General features: G+C 48.4%; 1 protein-coding gene across 1 annotated transcript in view; it reads right to left on the minus strand.

Annotated features, from left to right (window-relative positions):
- SCAMP3 (secretory carrier membrane protein 3) overlaps window positions 1-8645 on the minus strand; it is a 36324-nt gene extending 27679 nt beyond the window's left edge. Inside the window, exons 1-2 of the mRNA XM_048503663.1 lie at window positions 8488-8645; window positions 1183-1260 (exon numbers count right to left, since the gene is read on the minus strand). Coding sequence (XP_048359620.1) covers window positions 1183-1260; window positions 8488-8544 — 135 coding nt within the window. The 5' untranslated portion in view covers window positions 8545-8645. The remainder of the gene's footprint in view (window positions 1-1182; window positions 1261-8487) is intronic.
- Window positions 8646-15130: the final 6485 nt, after the last annotated feature.

The following is a 15130-nucleotide window of genomic DNA, read 5'->3' on the forward strand; positions in this document are numbered from 1 at the left end:
TCGTTTCCGAAAGAGTTCATGCCCACGGTTCTGCTGCCCCAATTGGATCCTTAAAACAACCCTGTGAGGTGATCGCTTTCTGTTTCATGGCTGTACAGGGAACCTGAACTCCAGCCTCCCCTTTCTGTTCACCCCGCCCAAGCGGCCGCTGGCACTTATGGAAGCAACCTGGGCAGCCGAAAAATACCACCTCTGTCCCTCTACACGCAAGGAACAGAAACTCACATTTAGGAGGTACCCTGGCTGATATCTTGGGTATGGTTCCAATCCAATCTAACTAACTTAACGAATCTAACTAACTAACGTAATCTAACGGTAACGAACGAACGAACGAACACCCACCCACCCACTGCTTTGCAACAACACTACACCCAGAGGTGGGATCCAGCAGGTTCTCACCAGTTCCTGAGAGTGGGTTACTAATTATTTGCGTGTGCCGAGAGGGGGCTACTAATTGGGTCCGCTTTTCCGTTAGAAATTCCATTAGGTCCAAAAACCATAAAGTCCTGTTGTTTCCTATGTGGCTGGTTAGCAAAGGTAGAAAACGGGATAATTCTCCCTGTTGGGCTGGTTTAAAAACATGTTTTAGAAATAGGGTAAAGTTCCTTGTTTAAGGCAAGTATCCTCCTTTTGATTTCTAGAAACAAAATTAAGTATTTGAAAGTATTAAGTATTTGACAGGCAGTCAATTAGAGGAGAAGTAGTTGTTTCTGTTGGCAGTAGATGGTAGGACTTGCTAGAATGAGTTTAAATTATGGACAGAAAGATACCAGCTGGAAATTAGGAACTTTTTTTTTACAGTAAGAGTTTTTTACAGTAACAGAGAAATTATTAATGCCCCGCCCCCGGAATGCCTGGCCACGCCCCCGTCATGCCCCGCCCAGCCCCATTGGTGTTATGCCACTGTTTGAATCCCACCGCCATGGGAACCTGATACTAAAATTTTTGGATCCCACCACTGACTATACCCAATCAGGGGCACAATTTGCAGTTTGGAGGAAAGGGAGAAACAGGGGAGAAAAACCCACTCGTGGTTCTCAGCCTCCCAAAGGCAGACGCTCATTTTGAAAACGGACAAAAGCAAATGAGGAAATATCTCCTCTTTGAAACTATCAGGAGTTTCTCGGCCTCTGCGTCCCGCAAGAGCTAGACCCCGACCCACCCACTCCGCAGCCCCCTTACCCCCGGGTTTTCAAAGGGATTGTAGACATCCAAGGTGGCGTATTCGGAGCTTGGTCTGTGCTGGGTGACGGCTGGGTCCTGCGAACAAAGGAAAGTCACCATGAGAAGCGAGGAGATTTGAAGAATTTCTTTTGCAGAGAACCCGGAAAGCCAACTGTCGAGAAACCTGCCCTAAAAGACCATCAGGAGCTAGAAGGGGACAAGCCAAACTCTGAAGCAGCTATCAGAGGTCCCTTCCGCACAGGCAGAACAATACACTTACGATCCGCTTTCAAAGAAGAAGAAGAAGAAGAGTTTGGATTTATATCCCCCCTTTCTCTCCTGCAGGAGACTCAAAGGGGCTGACAATCTCCTTGCCCTCCCCCCCCCCCCACAACAAACACCCTGTGAGGTGGATGGGGCTGAGAGAGCTCCGAGAAGCTGTGACTAGCCCAAGGTCACCCAGCTGGCGTGTGTGGGAGTGCACAGGCTAATAATCTGAATTCCCCAGATAAGCCTCCACAGCTCAGGCGGCAGAGCTGGGAATTAAACCCGGTTCCTCCAGATTAGATACATGAGCTCTTACCCTCCTACGCCACTGCTGCATACTCTATTATTTAGAAAGAAGAAGAAGAAGAAGAAGAAGAGGAGGAGGAGGAGGAGGAGGAGGAGGAGTAGTTTGGATTTATATTCCCCCCTTTCTCTCCTTGCCCTTCCCCCCTCACAACAAACACCCTGTGAGGTAGGTGGGGCTGAGAGAGCTCCAAGAAGCTGTGACTAGCCCAAGGTCACCCAGCTGGCGTGTGTGGGCGTGCCCAGGCTATTCTGAATTCCCCAGATAAGCCTCCACCGCTCAGGCGGCAGAGCTGGGAATCAAACCCGGTTCCTCCAGATTAGATACACGAGCTATTAACCTCCTACGCCACTGCTGCTCCTTGCAAACTTGCAAACAACTGTGAAAGTGGATTGAAAGTGCATTATTCTGCATGTGCGGAAGGGGCCAGAGCCAGACCAGGGGTCTGCAACCTGCGGCTCTCCAGATGTTCCTGGACTACAATTCCCATCAGCCCCTGCCAGCATGGCCAATTGGCAATTGTAGTCCATGAACATCTGCAGAGCCGCGGGTTGCAGACCCCTGGGCCAGACAGATACACGATAACATCTAGTTTTCATCTCATTTTCCACCCAAGGAACAAAAGAGCGTTCCTTGTGAGGTAGGCTCATCCGAAAACGACCGGGAGAGAAACCGGCCCACGGTGACACAGCAAGCTTCATAACAGAGCGAGAATTTGAACCCAAGTCTCCCTGGTTTCAATTATATTTGCCGCTCCTCCACATTGGCTCTACAACGCCAGTCCCTCACAACTGCTCACCGGCTGCTGGCAGCGCAATCGGCAGGCAAGAGGTTGCGGAGTCAGCAAAGTTCCCGCCGAATCGGTTTCCTGTTTTTCGACAGTGGAAAGTCAGATGATTTCAGGAAACCCTCGAGCGAGGCACTGACCCCAAAGCACTTCGCTGGAGCAGCAGTGGCGTAGGAGGCTAAGAGCTCGTGTATCTAATCTGGAGGAACCGGGTTTGATTCCCAGCTCTGCCGCCTGAGCTGTGGAGGCTTATCTGGGGAATTCAGATTAGCCTGTGCACTCCCACACACGCCAGCTGGGTGACCTTGGGCTAGTCACAGCTTCTCGGAGCTCTCTCAGCCCCACCCACCTCACAGGGTGTTTGTTGTGAGAGGGGAAGGGCAAGGAGATTGTAAGCCCCTTTGAGTATCCTGCAGGAGAGAAAGGGGGGATATAAATCCAAACTTCTTCTTCTTCTTCACTATTCAGCTCTCAGGGGTACGCTGCTCCTGGGAATGGATGCTCTCAAGCTTGAGCTAACAAGTTTGGTGGGCAGGCAGAAGCCAGGGATGCCAACCTCCAGGTGGGAACTGGGGAATCCCCCCTCCCTCCCCGAATTACAGCTCATCTCCAGAATACAGAAACCAGTTCTCTTGGAGAAAATGGATGTTTTGGAGGGTTGGCCCTACGGAATCGTACCCTATTGAGGTCCCTGCTTCCCCAGGTCCCACCCCAAATATCCAGGAGTTAGCCAACCTGGAGTTGGCAACCCTACCCTCTTTTTCTGCTGGGGACTAGGGGGTTTACCCATGAGAAACAAGGGCAGGTATACCTCCAGGTCAGTGGTGGCGAACCTATGGCACGGGTGCCAGAGGTGGCACTCAGAGCCCTCTCTGTCGGCACGTGCAAACAGAGTTCATCAAGTGGGGGGAAATCGCCCCCCACCCACACACACACATCTAGGCTGGCCTGGGCCGCTGGGGTTTGATTGTTAGCATTAAATAGGTCTTGTGGCCTTGGGGTAGCTTGCGTAGGTAACTCTGCTAAGCGCTTCGTTAAACCCCACTGATTTTCACGCAAAGAACTAAAGTGTATCTCGCTTTACCTGGGAGCAAGCTCGGTTGCTGGCAATGGGGCTTGCTTCTGAGTAAACCATCCTAGGGTCGTGACTCACCCATTGCACGGTTGCTTCAAAGCAGAGCCACCGACTACCACCAAGCTTACTCCTGAGTAACGCACGCCTCTGAGCCAGCCGTTTTTTTAATAGACTAAAACCTCAATATTCAGGTTAAATTGCCGTGTTGGCACTTTGCGATGAATCAGCGAGTTTTGGATTGCAGTTTGGGCGCTTGGTCTCGAAAAGGTTCGCCATCACTGCTCTAGGTAATCAAAAAGAATATTCTGTACCTGTAAGGCTCAAGTACTGTGAAACAGTTTCCTTAAATAATACTTAACAATGATATCAGTGGTGGCGAACCTATGGCACTCCAGATGTTCATGGACTACAATTCCCAAGGGCTGATGGGAATTGTAGTTCATGAACATCTGGAGTGCCATAGGTTCGCCACCACTGATATCAATGTTAAGTATTATTTAAGGAAACTTTGGGGACCAGGGGGTGGCCCCTGGCAATCATGGCAGAAGCAGGGACCCCCCTAAACTGAGAAATTCCCCACCCCAGTCGGTCTCCTTCATTGGAGGCCACATGGAGGTCCATTGAGACTATTATTAAAGAGTCCAGGGTTTCTGAGCATGTACAGAACGATCGGCCAGTAGCCACACCTCCCTCGTGAATATCTGGGATTGGAAAAAAACTGCTGGCAGATGGCCAAAGGAGAGGTCCCTGGCAGCGTTAACCTCCCCTCGATCGCTCTTAAGGATTGAGACATCGACACCCGCCCAAGGTAAATATTACCAAGGGCAGTTACTCATTGCCGCGGGAGTGAAAGGACAGCCTTTCTACCACAAAAGTTGGTCCTTCCGAGAAAGTATCTAAGGCATCTCTGCAGCCCTGAGAGGATTCTTCTGCACAATCCCAAAGTAAATGGAGGGGGCCAAATTGCAGCCACGTGTAAAAAGGAGCCCGCCTCGGTTTGGAAAGGGCCACTACGGTAACTCACTTAGAAAATATCAGAAAGAGAGGGGGTGTGTGTTAATTTCATTACCATAAGGGAGAGGAGAGCCCGATGGTCCAAGCTAGCCAAATCTTGGAAGCTAACCAGGAGTTGGCCCTGGTTAGTGTTTGGATGGAAAGTCCAGGGTTGCTATGTGGAGGCAGGCAATAACTTCAGTTCACCTCTTGCCTTGACCTGCATGGCTCAGGCTAGCCAGATCTTGGAAGCTAACTAGGGTTAACCCTGGTTAGTATTTGGATGGGAAGTCCAGGGTTGCAATATGCAGACAGGTAATAACCTCAGTTCACCTCTTGCCTTGACCTGCATAGCTCAGGGTAGCCAAATCTTGGAAGCTAACCAGGTTAACCCTGGTTAGTATTTGGATGGGAAATCCAGGGTTGTTATATGGAGGCAGGCAATAACCTCATCTTGCCTTGAATTGCTCAGGGTAGCCAGATCTTGGAAGCTAACTAGGGTTAACCCTGGTTAGTATTTGGATGGAAAGTCCAGGGTTGCTATATGGAGACAGGCAATAACCTCAGTTCATCTCTTGCCTTGACCTGCATGGCTCAGGGTAGCCAAATCTTGGAAGCTAACCAGGTTAACCCTGGTTAGTATTTGGATGGAAAGTCCAGGGTTGCTATATGGAGGCAGGCAATAACCTCACCTTGCCTTGAATTGCTCAGGGTAGCCAGATCTTGGAAGCTAACTAGGGTTAACCCTGGTTAGTATTTGGATGAGAAGTCCAGGGTTGCTATATGGAGACAGGCAATAACCTCAGTTCATCTCTTGCCTTGAATTGCTCAGGGTAGCCAGATCTTGGAAGCTAACTAGGGTTAACCCTGGTTAGTATTTGGATGGGATATCCAGGGTTGCTATCCGGAGGCAGGCAATGGCTAAATAACCTCAGTTCATCTCTTGCATTGACCTGCATGGCTCAGGGTAGCCAAATCTTGGAAGCTAACCAGGTTTAACCCTGGTTAGTATTTGGATGGAAAGTCCAGGGTTGTTATATGGAGACAGGCAATAACCTCAGTTCATCTCTTGCCTTGAATTGCTCAGGGTAGCCAGATCTTGGAAGCTAACCAGGGTTAACCCTGGTTAGTATTTGGATGGGATATCCAGGGTTGCTATTCGGAGGCAGGCAATGGCTAATAACCTCAGTTCACCTCTTGCCTTGACCTGGATTGCCCAGACTAGCCTGCTCTGGTCAGATTTTGGAAGCTAAGCAGGGTTAGTCGGCCCTGATTAGTACTTAGCTGGTAGACAACCAAGTATATCTTGAGTTGCTATGCAGAGGGCAAGCAATGGCAAACCATTACCCCAATCAGTAATTAAGGTTGGTTCCACTTACTCCTCAACAGTTCCAGTTACTTCTCAACCAAGTTTTATTTATATTTAAAACTTTCCCCCAAATTTAACTTGGTTTATAGTCCTCCTTTCTCCCACCAAGGACTCAGGCAAATGACAAAAACAGAGAACACAATCCAAATAAGGAAACCAAGACCAATACAATAAACAGCACCTGACCTCCTTCGAGTAATCTTTAAAACAAAATAAATGCTAAGGATTTGCCCCATCTTATTTCCCTCTAAGCCCGCGTCCTGTTTCCAACAGCGATCAGCTAAGCGCTTCTGGTATGCCCGTGAGAAAGACAAAAACAGGTCTGGGTGTCCGATATCGAGAGATAGACTGCTCCTAATATGGATGATCAGTTGTTGTGCTAATAGATACATCTAGGTCAGTGATGGCGAACCTATGGCACGGGTGCCAGAGGTGGCCCTCAGAGCCCTCTCTGTGGGCATGCACAAACAGAGTTCATCATGTAAAGTGGAAAATCAATTCCATTAACACGCTAGGCTGGCCTCGGCTGCTGGGCTTGATTATTAGCATTAAACCTATAACCTAGTTTTGGGGAAGAGGTGTAGGTAACCCTGTTAAGCGCTGTTAAACCCCACTGATTTTCATGCAAAGAACTAAAGCGCGATCCTTTACCTGGGAGTAATCTCGGTTGCTGGCAATGGGGCTTGCTTCTGAGTAAACCCTCCTAGGGTCGTGATTCACCCGTTGGAAGAGTTGCATGGTTGCTTCAAAGCAAAGCCAACAACTACCACCTTCCGCCTACTCCTGAGTAACGCACACCTTGAGTCTATTTCCAAAACCTTACTTTATTTATCATTAAATGCCAACATCAATTTAATCTGAATACTCGAGAAGTTTAGAAAAACTCCAGTATTCAGGTTAAATCTGCCATGCGTTGGCACTTCTATGATAAATAAGTGGTTTCCTTTAGCTGCAATTCCAAGTACCTCGGTTCTCAAAAAAGGTTCTACTTTCATCACCGCCTTAGAGTAATCTTTAAAACAAAATAAATGCTAAGGATTTGCCCCATCTTATTTCCCTCTAAGCCTGCATCCTGTTTCCAACAGCGATCAGCTAAGCGCTTCTGGGATGTCCGTGAGAAAGACAAAAACAGGTCTGGGTGTCCGATATCGAGAGATAGACTGCTCCTAATATGGATGATCAGTTTGTTGCGCTAATAGATACGTCTAGGTCTAGTTATCAAATACTTTATTACAATCCAAACTCTCCAGAGGAAGGAGAGACACTGAGGAAATGCAGTAGCAGCGGGGCCTAGTTACTGAATACTTTATTAAAACCACACAGTAGGATCCGGGCAAAAGCCTATCTGCTTTGCAAACACAGATAAGCATTAGAAAAAACCTGGAAGGCTTTGTATTGGTCGAGGAGAAATCTAAACTCTTCCATCTATCTCCAGGGGAAGGGGAGGTGCTGAATAACAGTAATAGCAGGGTGAAAATACACCCAGCAGCCTCAAACGTAGGGCAAGGCCAATTGGCCATGCTGGAAGGGGCTGATGGGAATTGTAGTCCATAACATCTGGAGTGCCAAAGGTTCACCACCACTGCGCCTAACCCATCACCCCACTGTCTTGCCAGATGCAGCAACCCCTGGAAAGGTGGGCAGATAGAACAGGTAGGAGAAATGGCAACCTCTGGAAAGGAATGCAGGTAGGAAAGGCAGAAGAAATGCCAACCTCTGGAAAGGAAGGCAGGTAGGAAAGGTGGAAGGAATGGCAACCTCTGGAAAGGTAGGCAGGTAGGAAAGGCAGAAGAAATGCCAACCTCTGGAAAGGAAGGCAGGTAGGAGAGGCAGAAGAAATGGCAACCTCTGGAAAGGTAGGCAGGTAGGAAAGGTGGAAGGAATGGCAACCTCTGGATAGGTAGGCAGGTAGGAAAGGCAGAAGAAATGGCAACCTCTGGAAAGGTAGGCAGGTAGGAAAGGCGGAAGGAATGGCAACCTCTGGATAGGTAGGCAGGTAGGAAAGGCAGAAGAAATGGCAACCTCTGGAAAGGCAGGCAGGTAGGAAAGGCGGAGGGAATGGCAACCTCTGGATAGGTAGGCAGGTAGGAAAGGCGGAAGAAATGGCAACCTCTGGAAAGGTAGGCAGGAAAGGTAGGAGAGGCAGAAGAAATGGCAACCTCTGGAAAGGTAGGCAGGTAGGAAAGGTAGGAGAAATGCTGGCAAATTAAGCAGACCTCGACCCTGCGAGTCGAGATAAATCCCTCGCCCTAAAAAACTCCTAAGTATAGCATCGGGGGTAAATCCAACCACCCCACTTCTGCATTTACCCCGGAAAGATGGGGGTGGAGGGAGACGGAGGGAGAAGGGACTTGGGGGTTACTCAGCACACCCGCGCCGTGCTTGCCCTGCAGGAACTGAGGCTAAAGGTCCCAGCAAGCCCCCGTTACCCCGTTTTCTGCCCATAGCGAGGTAGGATCCCATTACCCCGGAGTCACAGTTACCCCAGGGGGAGGAGACTGAGAAAGGAGCCCCGCCCCGCGACGCACCTGGAAGGGATTCCCCGGGTCCCCCTCGAAGGGGTTTCCCCCGCCGTTCCGGGCCATGCCTGCCCTCCCTCCGCCGCGGGTCCTGCTGCGTCGGCCCCCTCTGCCAGCCTGCGAGGATCTCAATGCCCATTGGCTCCGGGGACGGCCTACGTCACCCGCGAAAAGGGTGGGGATTCCCGACAGGGAGCGCCCTGACGCTCTGGCGTGCGCGTGGCGCGCCGGTGACGTCTAGCGTTCTGCGACGGAGGCTGATGGGAGTTGTAGTACTGGCGGGCCATTGGAGCATAATGCTGCAGGGCGCCTGTAGTTCTTGAGAGTCCACCCCCCCCCCCCACAACCAACCACTTTGGAGGTAGACTGCCTCTGTAGATGGAGGTGCCATAGAGCTCAGCATACATTGTGTGGATAGATAGATAGATAGATAGATAGATAGATAGATAGATAGATAGATAGATAGATAGATAGATAGATAGATAGATAGATAGATAGATAGATAGATAGATAGATAGGTAGGTAGGTAGGTAGGTAGGTAGGTAGGTAGGTAGGTAGGTTATTGTGTATATAATAAAATAGTCTGCTCCTCCCCTATCATCTGTGTGATTTAGTTTGGGTGGAGCTATTTTTTCCAGTCCCCAGTTCTGGCATGTTTGCTTATTATTAGAGCTGTTTTAATCCATATTTATTGTATCTAATTTAATGCTGTGCTCTATCTAATTTGTTCACCGCCCTGAGCCCTTCGGGGGAGGGCGGTTTATAAACCCAATCAATAAATAAATAAATAAATAAATAAATAAATAAATAAATAAATAGATGGATGGATGGATGGATGGATGGATGGATGGATGGATGGATGGATGGATGGATGGATGGATGGATGGATGGATGGATGGATGGATGGATGGTTGTAAGTTTCCCTTTTTGTATAAGAACATAAGAGAACATAAGAACAAGCCAGCTGGATCAGACCAAAGTCCATCTAGTCCAGCTCTCTGCTACTCGCAGTGGCCCACCAGGTGCCTTTGGGAGCTCACATGTAGGATGTGAACGCAATGGCTCTTCTGCTGCTGCTCCTTTATCACCTACCTAAGGCATTTGCAATCTCAGATCAAAGAGGATCAAGGATTGGTTGCCACAAATCGACTTCTCCTCCATAAATCTGTCCAAGTTCTTTTAAAGCTATCCAGGTTAGTGGCCATCACTCTCACTTCCTGTGGCAGCATATTCCAAATACCAATCACACGTTGCGTGAAGAAGTGTTTCCTTTTATTAGTCCTAATTCTTCCCCCCAGCATTTTCAATGAATGCCCCCTGTCTTCTAGTATTGTGAGAAAGAGAGAAAAATTTCTCTCTGTCAACATTTTCTACTCCCTATATAAGCATAATTTTATAGACTTCAATCATATCCCCCCTTAGCCGCCTCCTCTCCAAACTAAAGAGTCCCAAACGCTGCAGCCTCCCCTCATAGGAAGAAGGTGCTCCAGTCCCTCAATCATCCCCCCCTTTGCTTGCCCCTTCTCTGCACTTTTTTTCTATCCTCCTCTCAATATCCTTTTTGAGATGCTACGACTAGAACTGGACATTAGTACTCCAAGTGCGGTCACATCTAATTGCTTTATATAAGGGCATGACAACTTTTTTGCAGTTTTATTCCCACCCTTTTCCTAATGATCCCCAGCATAGAGTTTGCCTTTTTCACAGCTTACATGCATTGAGTTAATATCTCTACGGAACTATCAACTAAGACGTTTAAAATCCCTTTCCTGGTCTCAGACTGATAGGCACTGACCCCTGTAGCGTGTATGTGAAGTTTGGATTTTTTTTGCCCCTGTGTGCATCACTTTACATTTTGCTACATTGAACTGCATTTTGCTATTTCTGGAGCCCACCCCACCTTAATTTTATTTGCTATCCTCCCAATGGAGTTCTTAGCAATCTACTCTGTGGTTCTCACCATTCCCTACATCCCTGGTGGTATCATCTGGCAACTCTGGCCACCACGCTTACCCACCCCTACTTCCTGTGTCATTTATGAATAGGTTAAAGAGCACTGGTCCCAAAACGGATCCTTTGTGTATTTCACTCAATTCCTATTATCTCTCCATTGTGAGAACTTCCCATTTACACTCCACTCTTTAGTTTCCTGCTCTCAACCAGCTTTTAAATCCATAGGAGGACTTCCCCTCTTATTCCTTCACTGCTGAGTTTTCTCAACAGTCTCTTGGTGAGGAAACTTTGTCAAAAGCCTTTTGGAAATCCAAGTATGTAATGTCCACCGGTTCACCTCTGTCCACATGCCCTGCTTACACCTCTTCAAAGAACTCTAGGTAAGTTTGTAAGACAGGATTTGCCTCTGCAAGTTTTATGCTGACTCTTTTCTCAGCAGGTCTTGCTTTTCTAGCATAGTTTTATAATTTTATCTTTAATGATAGATTCTACTAATTCTACTTCAGGAACAGATAAATAAACTGACTGGCCTGTACTCCTGGGTCCCTTCTAGATCCTTTCTTAAAGATTGGTGTGACATTGGCCATCTTCCAGTCTTCAGGGATGGAGCCTGATTCCAGGGATAAGTTGCATATTAAAGTGAGAAGATCAGCAATTTCATGCTTGAGCTCTTTAAGAACTCTTGGGTGAATGCAATCTGGGCCAGGGGATTTGGTAACATTTAGTTTATCAATGGCTGCCAGAACTTCTTCCTTGTCTACCACTATCTTCGCTAGTTCCTCGGATTCCGCCTCTCCCAGTTTCTTGGTTCAGGTGCAGGAATGTTCCTCACCTCCTCTTGGGTGAAGACAGATGCAAAGAATTCATTCAGCTTCTCTGCTGAATGAATTCTTTGCATCTGTCTTCACCCAAGAGGAGGTGAGGAATGAAAAATATGAAAAGCTGTTGGCTTGGACCAGCTTGCCTCTGTTCAATGGATCTAAGGACCAGCCCCTGAGTATTATACCCCAGGAGCTACTACAGGAATTGATCATTGCTGTTGGGAGATCAGTTGTAGAATGGCCCCACGCGGCGTCAGGAAACCCTCAGTAGATCCCTCGCCCAACCCTCAACTGATAAGGATAACAAAGAGACCAGGAATAAACAATGCATTTTATTGAAATGAAAGACCCAACCCCACTGTCTCTGGGTTCTCCTTTGCTGCTACATCTGTCCCTTCCTCTGAAACAGCAACCCCCCCCCCCCCCCCTTGAAGACAGGAAACAGGAATGTGAGGACTGGTCGGTTCCAGTCTAAGAGCACCTTGTAGACCAGCAAGATTTTCAAGGGCAGGAACATTCGAGAGTCAAAGCTTCCTTCGTCAGGAGCTGCCTTATCCAAGGTGGCCAAAGCAGGAGTCTCTCATGCCCAAGATTGGCTACCCAGACTGACACCAGCCTGTCAGGGTCCAAGTAAACAGATCGCCCTGCGCTGCTGTCTGCGATCTTGAAAGTGGAGATGCCGGGAACTGAACTCGGGCCCTTGCGCGTGCAAGTTGCACTTGCTAGCCCTGAGCCAATGTCTCCTCAGCTACTGAATTCAAGCTGTGTAAACAGCAGAGGAGTAGGCTCAAAGAAGTTAATGTTGGGACATTGCTGGAGATTCGGGGGCGGGAAGGAGGTCAGCATAGCTTGCACCCCCAAAGCGGCCGTTTTCTCCAGGGAAACTGATCTCTAATGGGGAGTAACCCTGGGAGATCTTTAAGCACCAGCCGGAGGCTAGAAACCCTTGATCAGTGGTGGCAAACCTATGGCACGGGTGCCAGAGGAGGCAATCGGTGATTCTTCTGTAAGCATCGTGCAAACAGAGTCCCCTGGCAATAATAATAATATCTAGGCTGGCCTGGGCCGTATGGACTCATTTATTATTAGCATTATTAAACTGGAACACCTAGTTTTGGGGAAGCTGAGTGTAAAAATCCCGTTGGAGTGCTATTAAACCCTAATTGGATTTTCATGCTAAGAACTAAAGTGTATCCTTTACTCCGGGGAGGTTTTCTCTCGGTTGCTAAAGTAATGGGGCTTGCTTCTGAGTAAACCTAACTAGGGTCATGATTCACCTGTTAAAGAGTTTCGCATGGTTGTTTTAAAGCAAAGCCACTGACTACTACTCAAGCTTACTTCTGAGTAACGCGACGCCTTCGAGCCAACCGTTTTTTCTTAACTAAAACCTCAGTATTCAGGTTAAATTGCCGTGTTGGCACTTTACGATAAATATGTGGGTTTTGGGTTGCAATTTGGGCACTCGGTCTCAAAAAGGTTCGCCATCACTGCCCTAGATCCATTTGGCAGAATTGTTTTGTTTACAATGGCTTTTGGTGCAAAGCCTAAAGAGGGCTACTCTGTCCCAGATAAAGATGTTAGTTTGGTCAGTTGCAACGTGGCGGTTGAGAAAATTGTGTGCTTCCGCATTTAAAATATAGGCCCAAACAAGTATGAGCATTGTCATTCATTTTTAGGCGCTTTTCATTTTTAGTGGTTAAGAGAAGGTGGATTTTAATCTGGAGAACCGGCTTATCTGGTGAACCAGATGCGTTTCCGCACTCCTACACTCCTGCTGGGTGACCTTGGGCTAGTCACAGTTCTCTCTGACCTCTCTCAGCCCCACCTACCTCACAAGGTGTCTGTTGTGGGAAGAGGAAGGGAAAGGAGTTTGTCAGCCACCTTGAGTCTCCTTACAGGAGAGGAAGGCGGGATATAAATCCAAACTCTTCTTCTTTGTCAAAACCATTATTTTGTGCATTATTGAACAGGGTGCTTTGATATAAGAGCATTTATAGTTCATGGAACGACTATGACAAATACTTCGGAAGCAGGGCTAGATTAAGGTGACCAGATGATCACCTTTGTGAACCGGGACAAGGGGGGGGGGTAGGTGGCTGCGCGTACGTGCAGGGTGTGACAGGGCGGGAAACGGCAAGCCCCAGAAGGCAGTGTGCTCCTGCGGCCGTTTGCGCCCCAGAAGGCAGTGTGGCAGCCGCCCAAAAATCGGGACAATTTGAAGCACCTGCGGGACGCAGGACAAATTGTTTAAAGGCGGGACTGTCCCGCCAAAAGCGGGACGTCTGGTCAACCTAGGCTAGATGGCCACTAAGACCCAAGAAGGTCTGGCATGTTGAATTCTGTGGTGGAGGAACATACAACTCTGCTAACATATTTTTCTGAGACAATAGGGATATCCTTAGGCTGCTGGATTGTCGCAAGGTGGGGAGGGTATGACTCCATGAGGAGGGGCCGTGGCTCAGTGGTAGAATCTCTGCTTTTGTGTGCAGAACGTCCCAAGTTCAGTCTGTGGCATCTCCAGTTTGGGCTATGTCAAAGATCTCCGCCCAAGACCCGAGGCCAGTCGGAGGAGACCATAGAGACCTTGATGTACCCATGATGTGATTCAAGGTAGGGCAGTTATCATGTGTTCCTTGCTGGGCCAGATGCTGCTCCACCCAGAGTGGAACCTCATAGAGTCATAGAGTTGGAAGAGACCACAAGGGCCATCAAGTCCAACCCCCTGTGAATTCCCTGACGATCAGAAGGTTCTTCCTGATGTTTAGGTGGAATCTCTGTTCCTGCACCTTGAACCCACGACTCCTGGTTCTAGTCTCTGGAGCAGCAGAAAACAAACTCTGAGGCAGCAGAAAACAAAATTATGCACGGGGTAGAAAATGTTGACAGAGAGAAATTTTTCTCTCTTTCTTACAATACTAGAACCAGGGGGCATTCATTGAAAATGCTGGGGGGAAGAATTAGGACTAATCAAAGGAAACGCTTCTTCACGCAACGTGTGATTGGTGTTTGGAATATGCTGCCACAGGAGGTGGTGATGGCCACTAACCTGGATAGCTTTAAAAGGGGCCTGGACAGATTTATGGAGGAGAAGTTGATCTATGGCTTCCAATCTTGATCCTCCTTGATCTCAGATTGCAAATGCCTTAGCAGACCAGGTGCTGGGGAGCAGCAGCAGCAGAAGGCCTTTGCTTTCACCTCCTGCATGTGAGCTCCCAAAGGCACCTGGTGGGCCACTGCGAGTAGCAGAGTGCTGGACTAGATGGACTCCGGTCTGATCCAGCAGGCTAGTTCTTATGTTGTTCCCTCTTCGTCATGACATCCCTTCAAATATTTAAACATGGCTATCATGTCCCCACTTAACTTTGCTTCTCCAGACTAAACACCCCCAGCTCCCTAAGTCTCTCCTCGTAGGGCATGGATTCCAGACCTTTGACCATTTTGGTTGCCCTCCTCTGGACCAATTCCAGCTTGTCAATATCCTTATTACATTCTGGTGCCCAGAACTGAACACAGCATTCCAGGTGAGGTCTGACCAATGCAGAGTAGAGTGGTACAATTACTTCCCTCGATCTAGACACTATACTTTTATTGATGCATCCCAGAATTGCATTGGCTTTCTTGGCTGCCGTATCACACTGCTGACTCTTGTTCAGTTCACGTTCAACCTCCAGAAGTTGGGTCTCGAAGGCTTAACATCGCCTGCCCCCACCCCCCGCCACCCCCCCAAGTTTACTCTAGAACATAGGTGCCAAACCCGCGGCCCTCCAGATGTTATGGACTACAGCTCCCATCATCCCCTGCCAGCATGATGCTGGCAGGGTATGATGGGAACTGTAGTCCATAACATCTGGAGGGCCGCGAGTTTGACACCTGTGCTC

The sequence above is a fragment of the Sphaerodactylus townsendi genome, linkage group LG01, assembly GCF_021028975.2.
Source record: "Sphaerodactylus townsendi isolate TG3544 linkage group LG01, MPM_Stown_v2.3, whole genome shotgun sequence".
Taxonomy (NCBI): domain Eukaryota; kingdom Metazoa; phylum Chordata; class Lepidosauria; order Squamata; family Sphaerodactylidae; genus Sphaerodactylus; species Sphaerodactylus townsendi.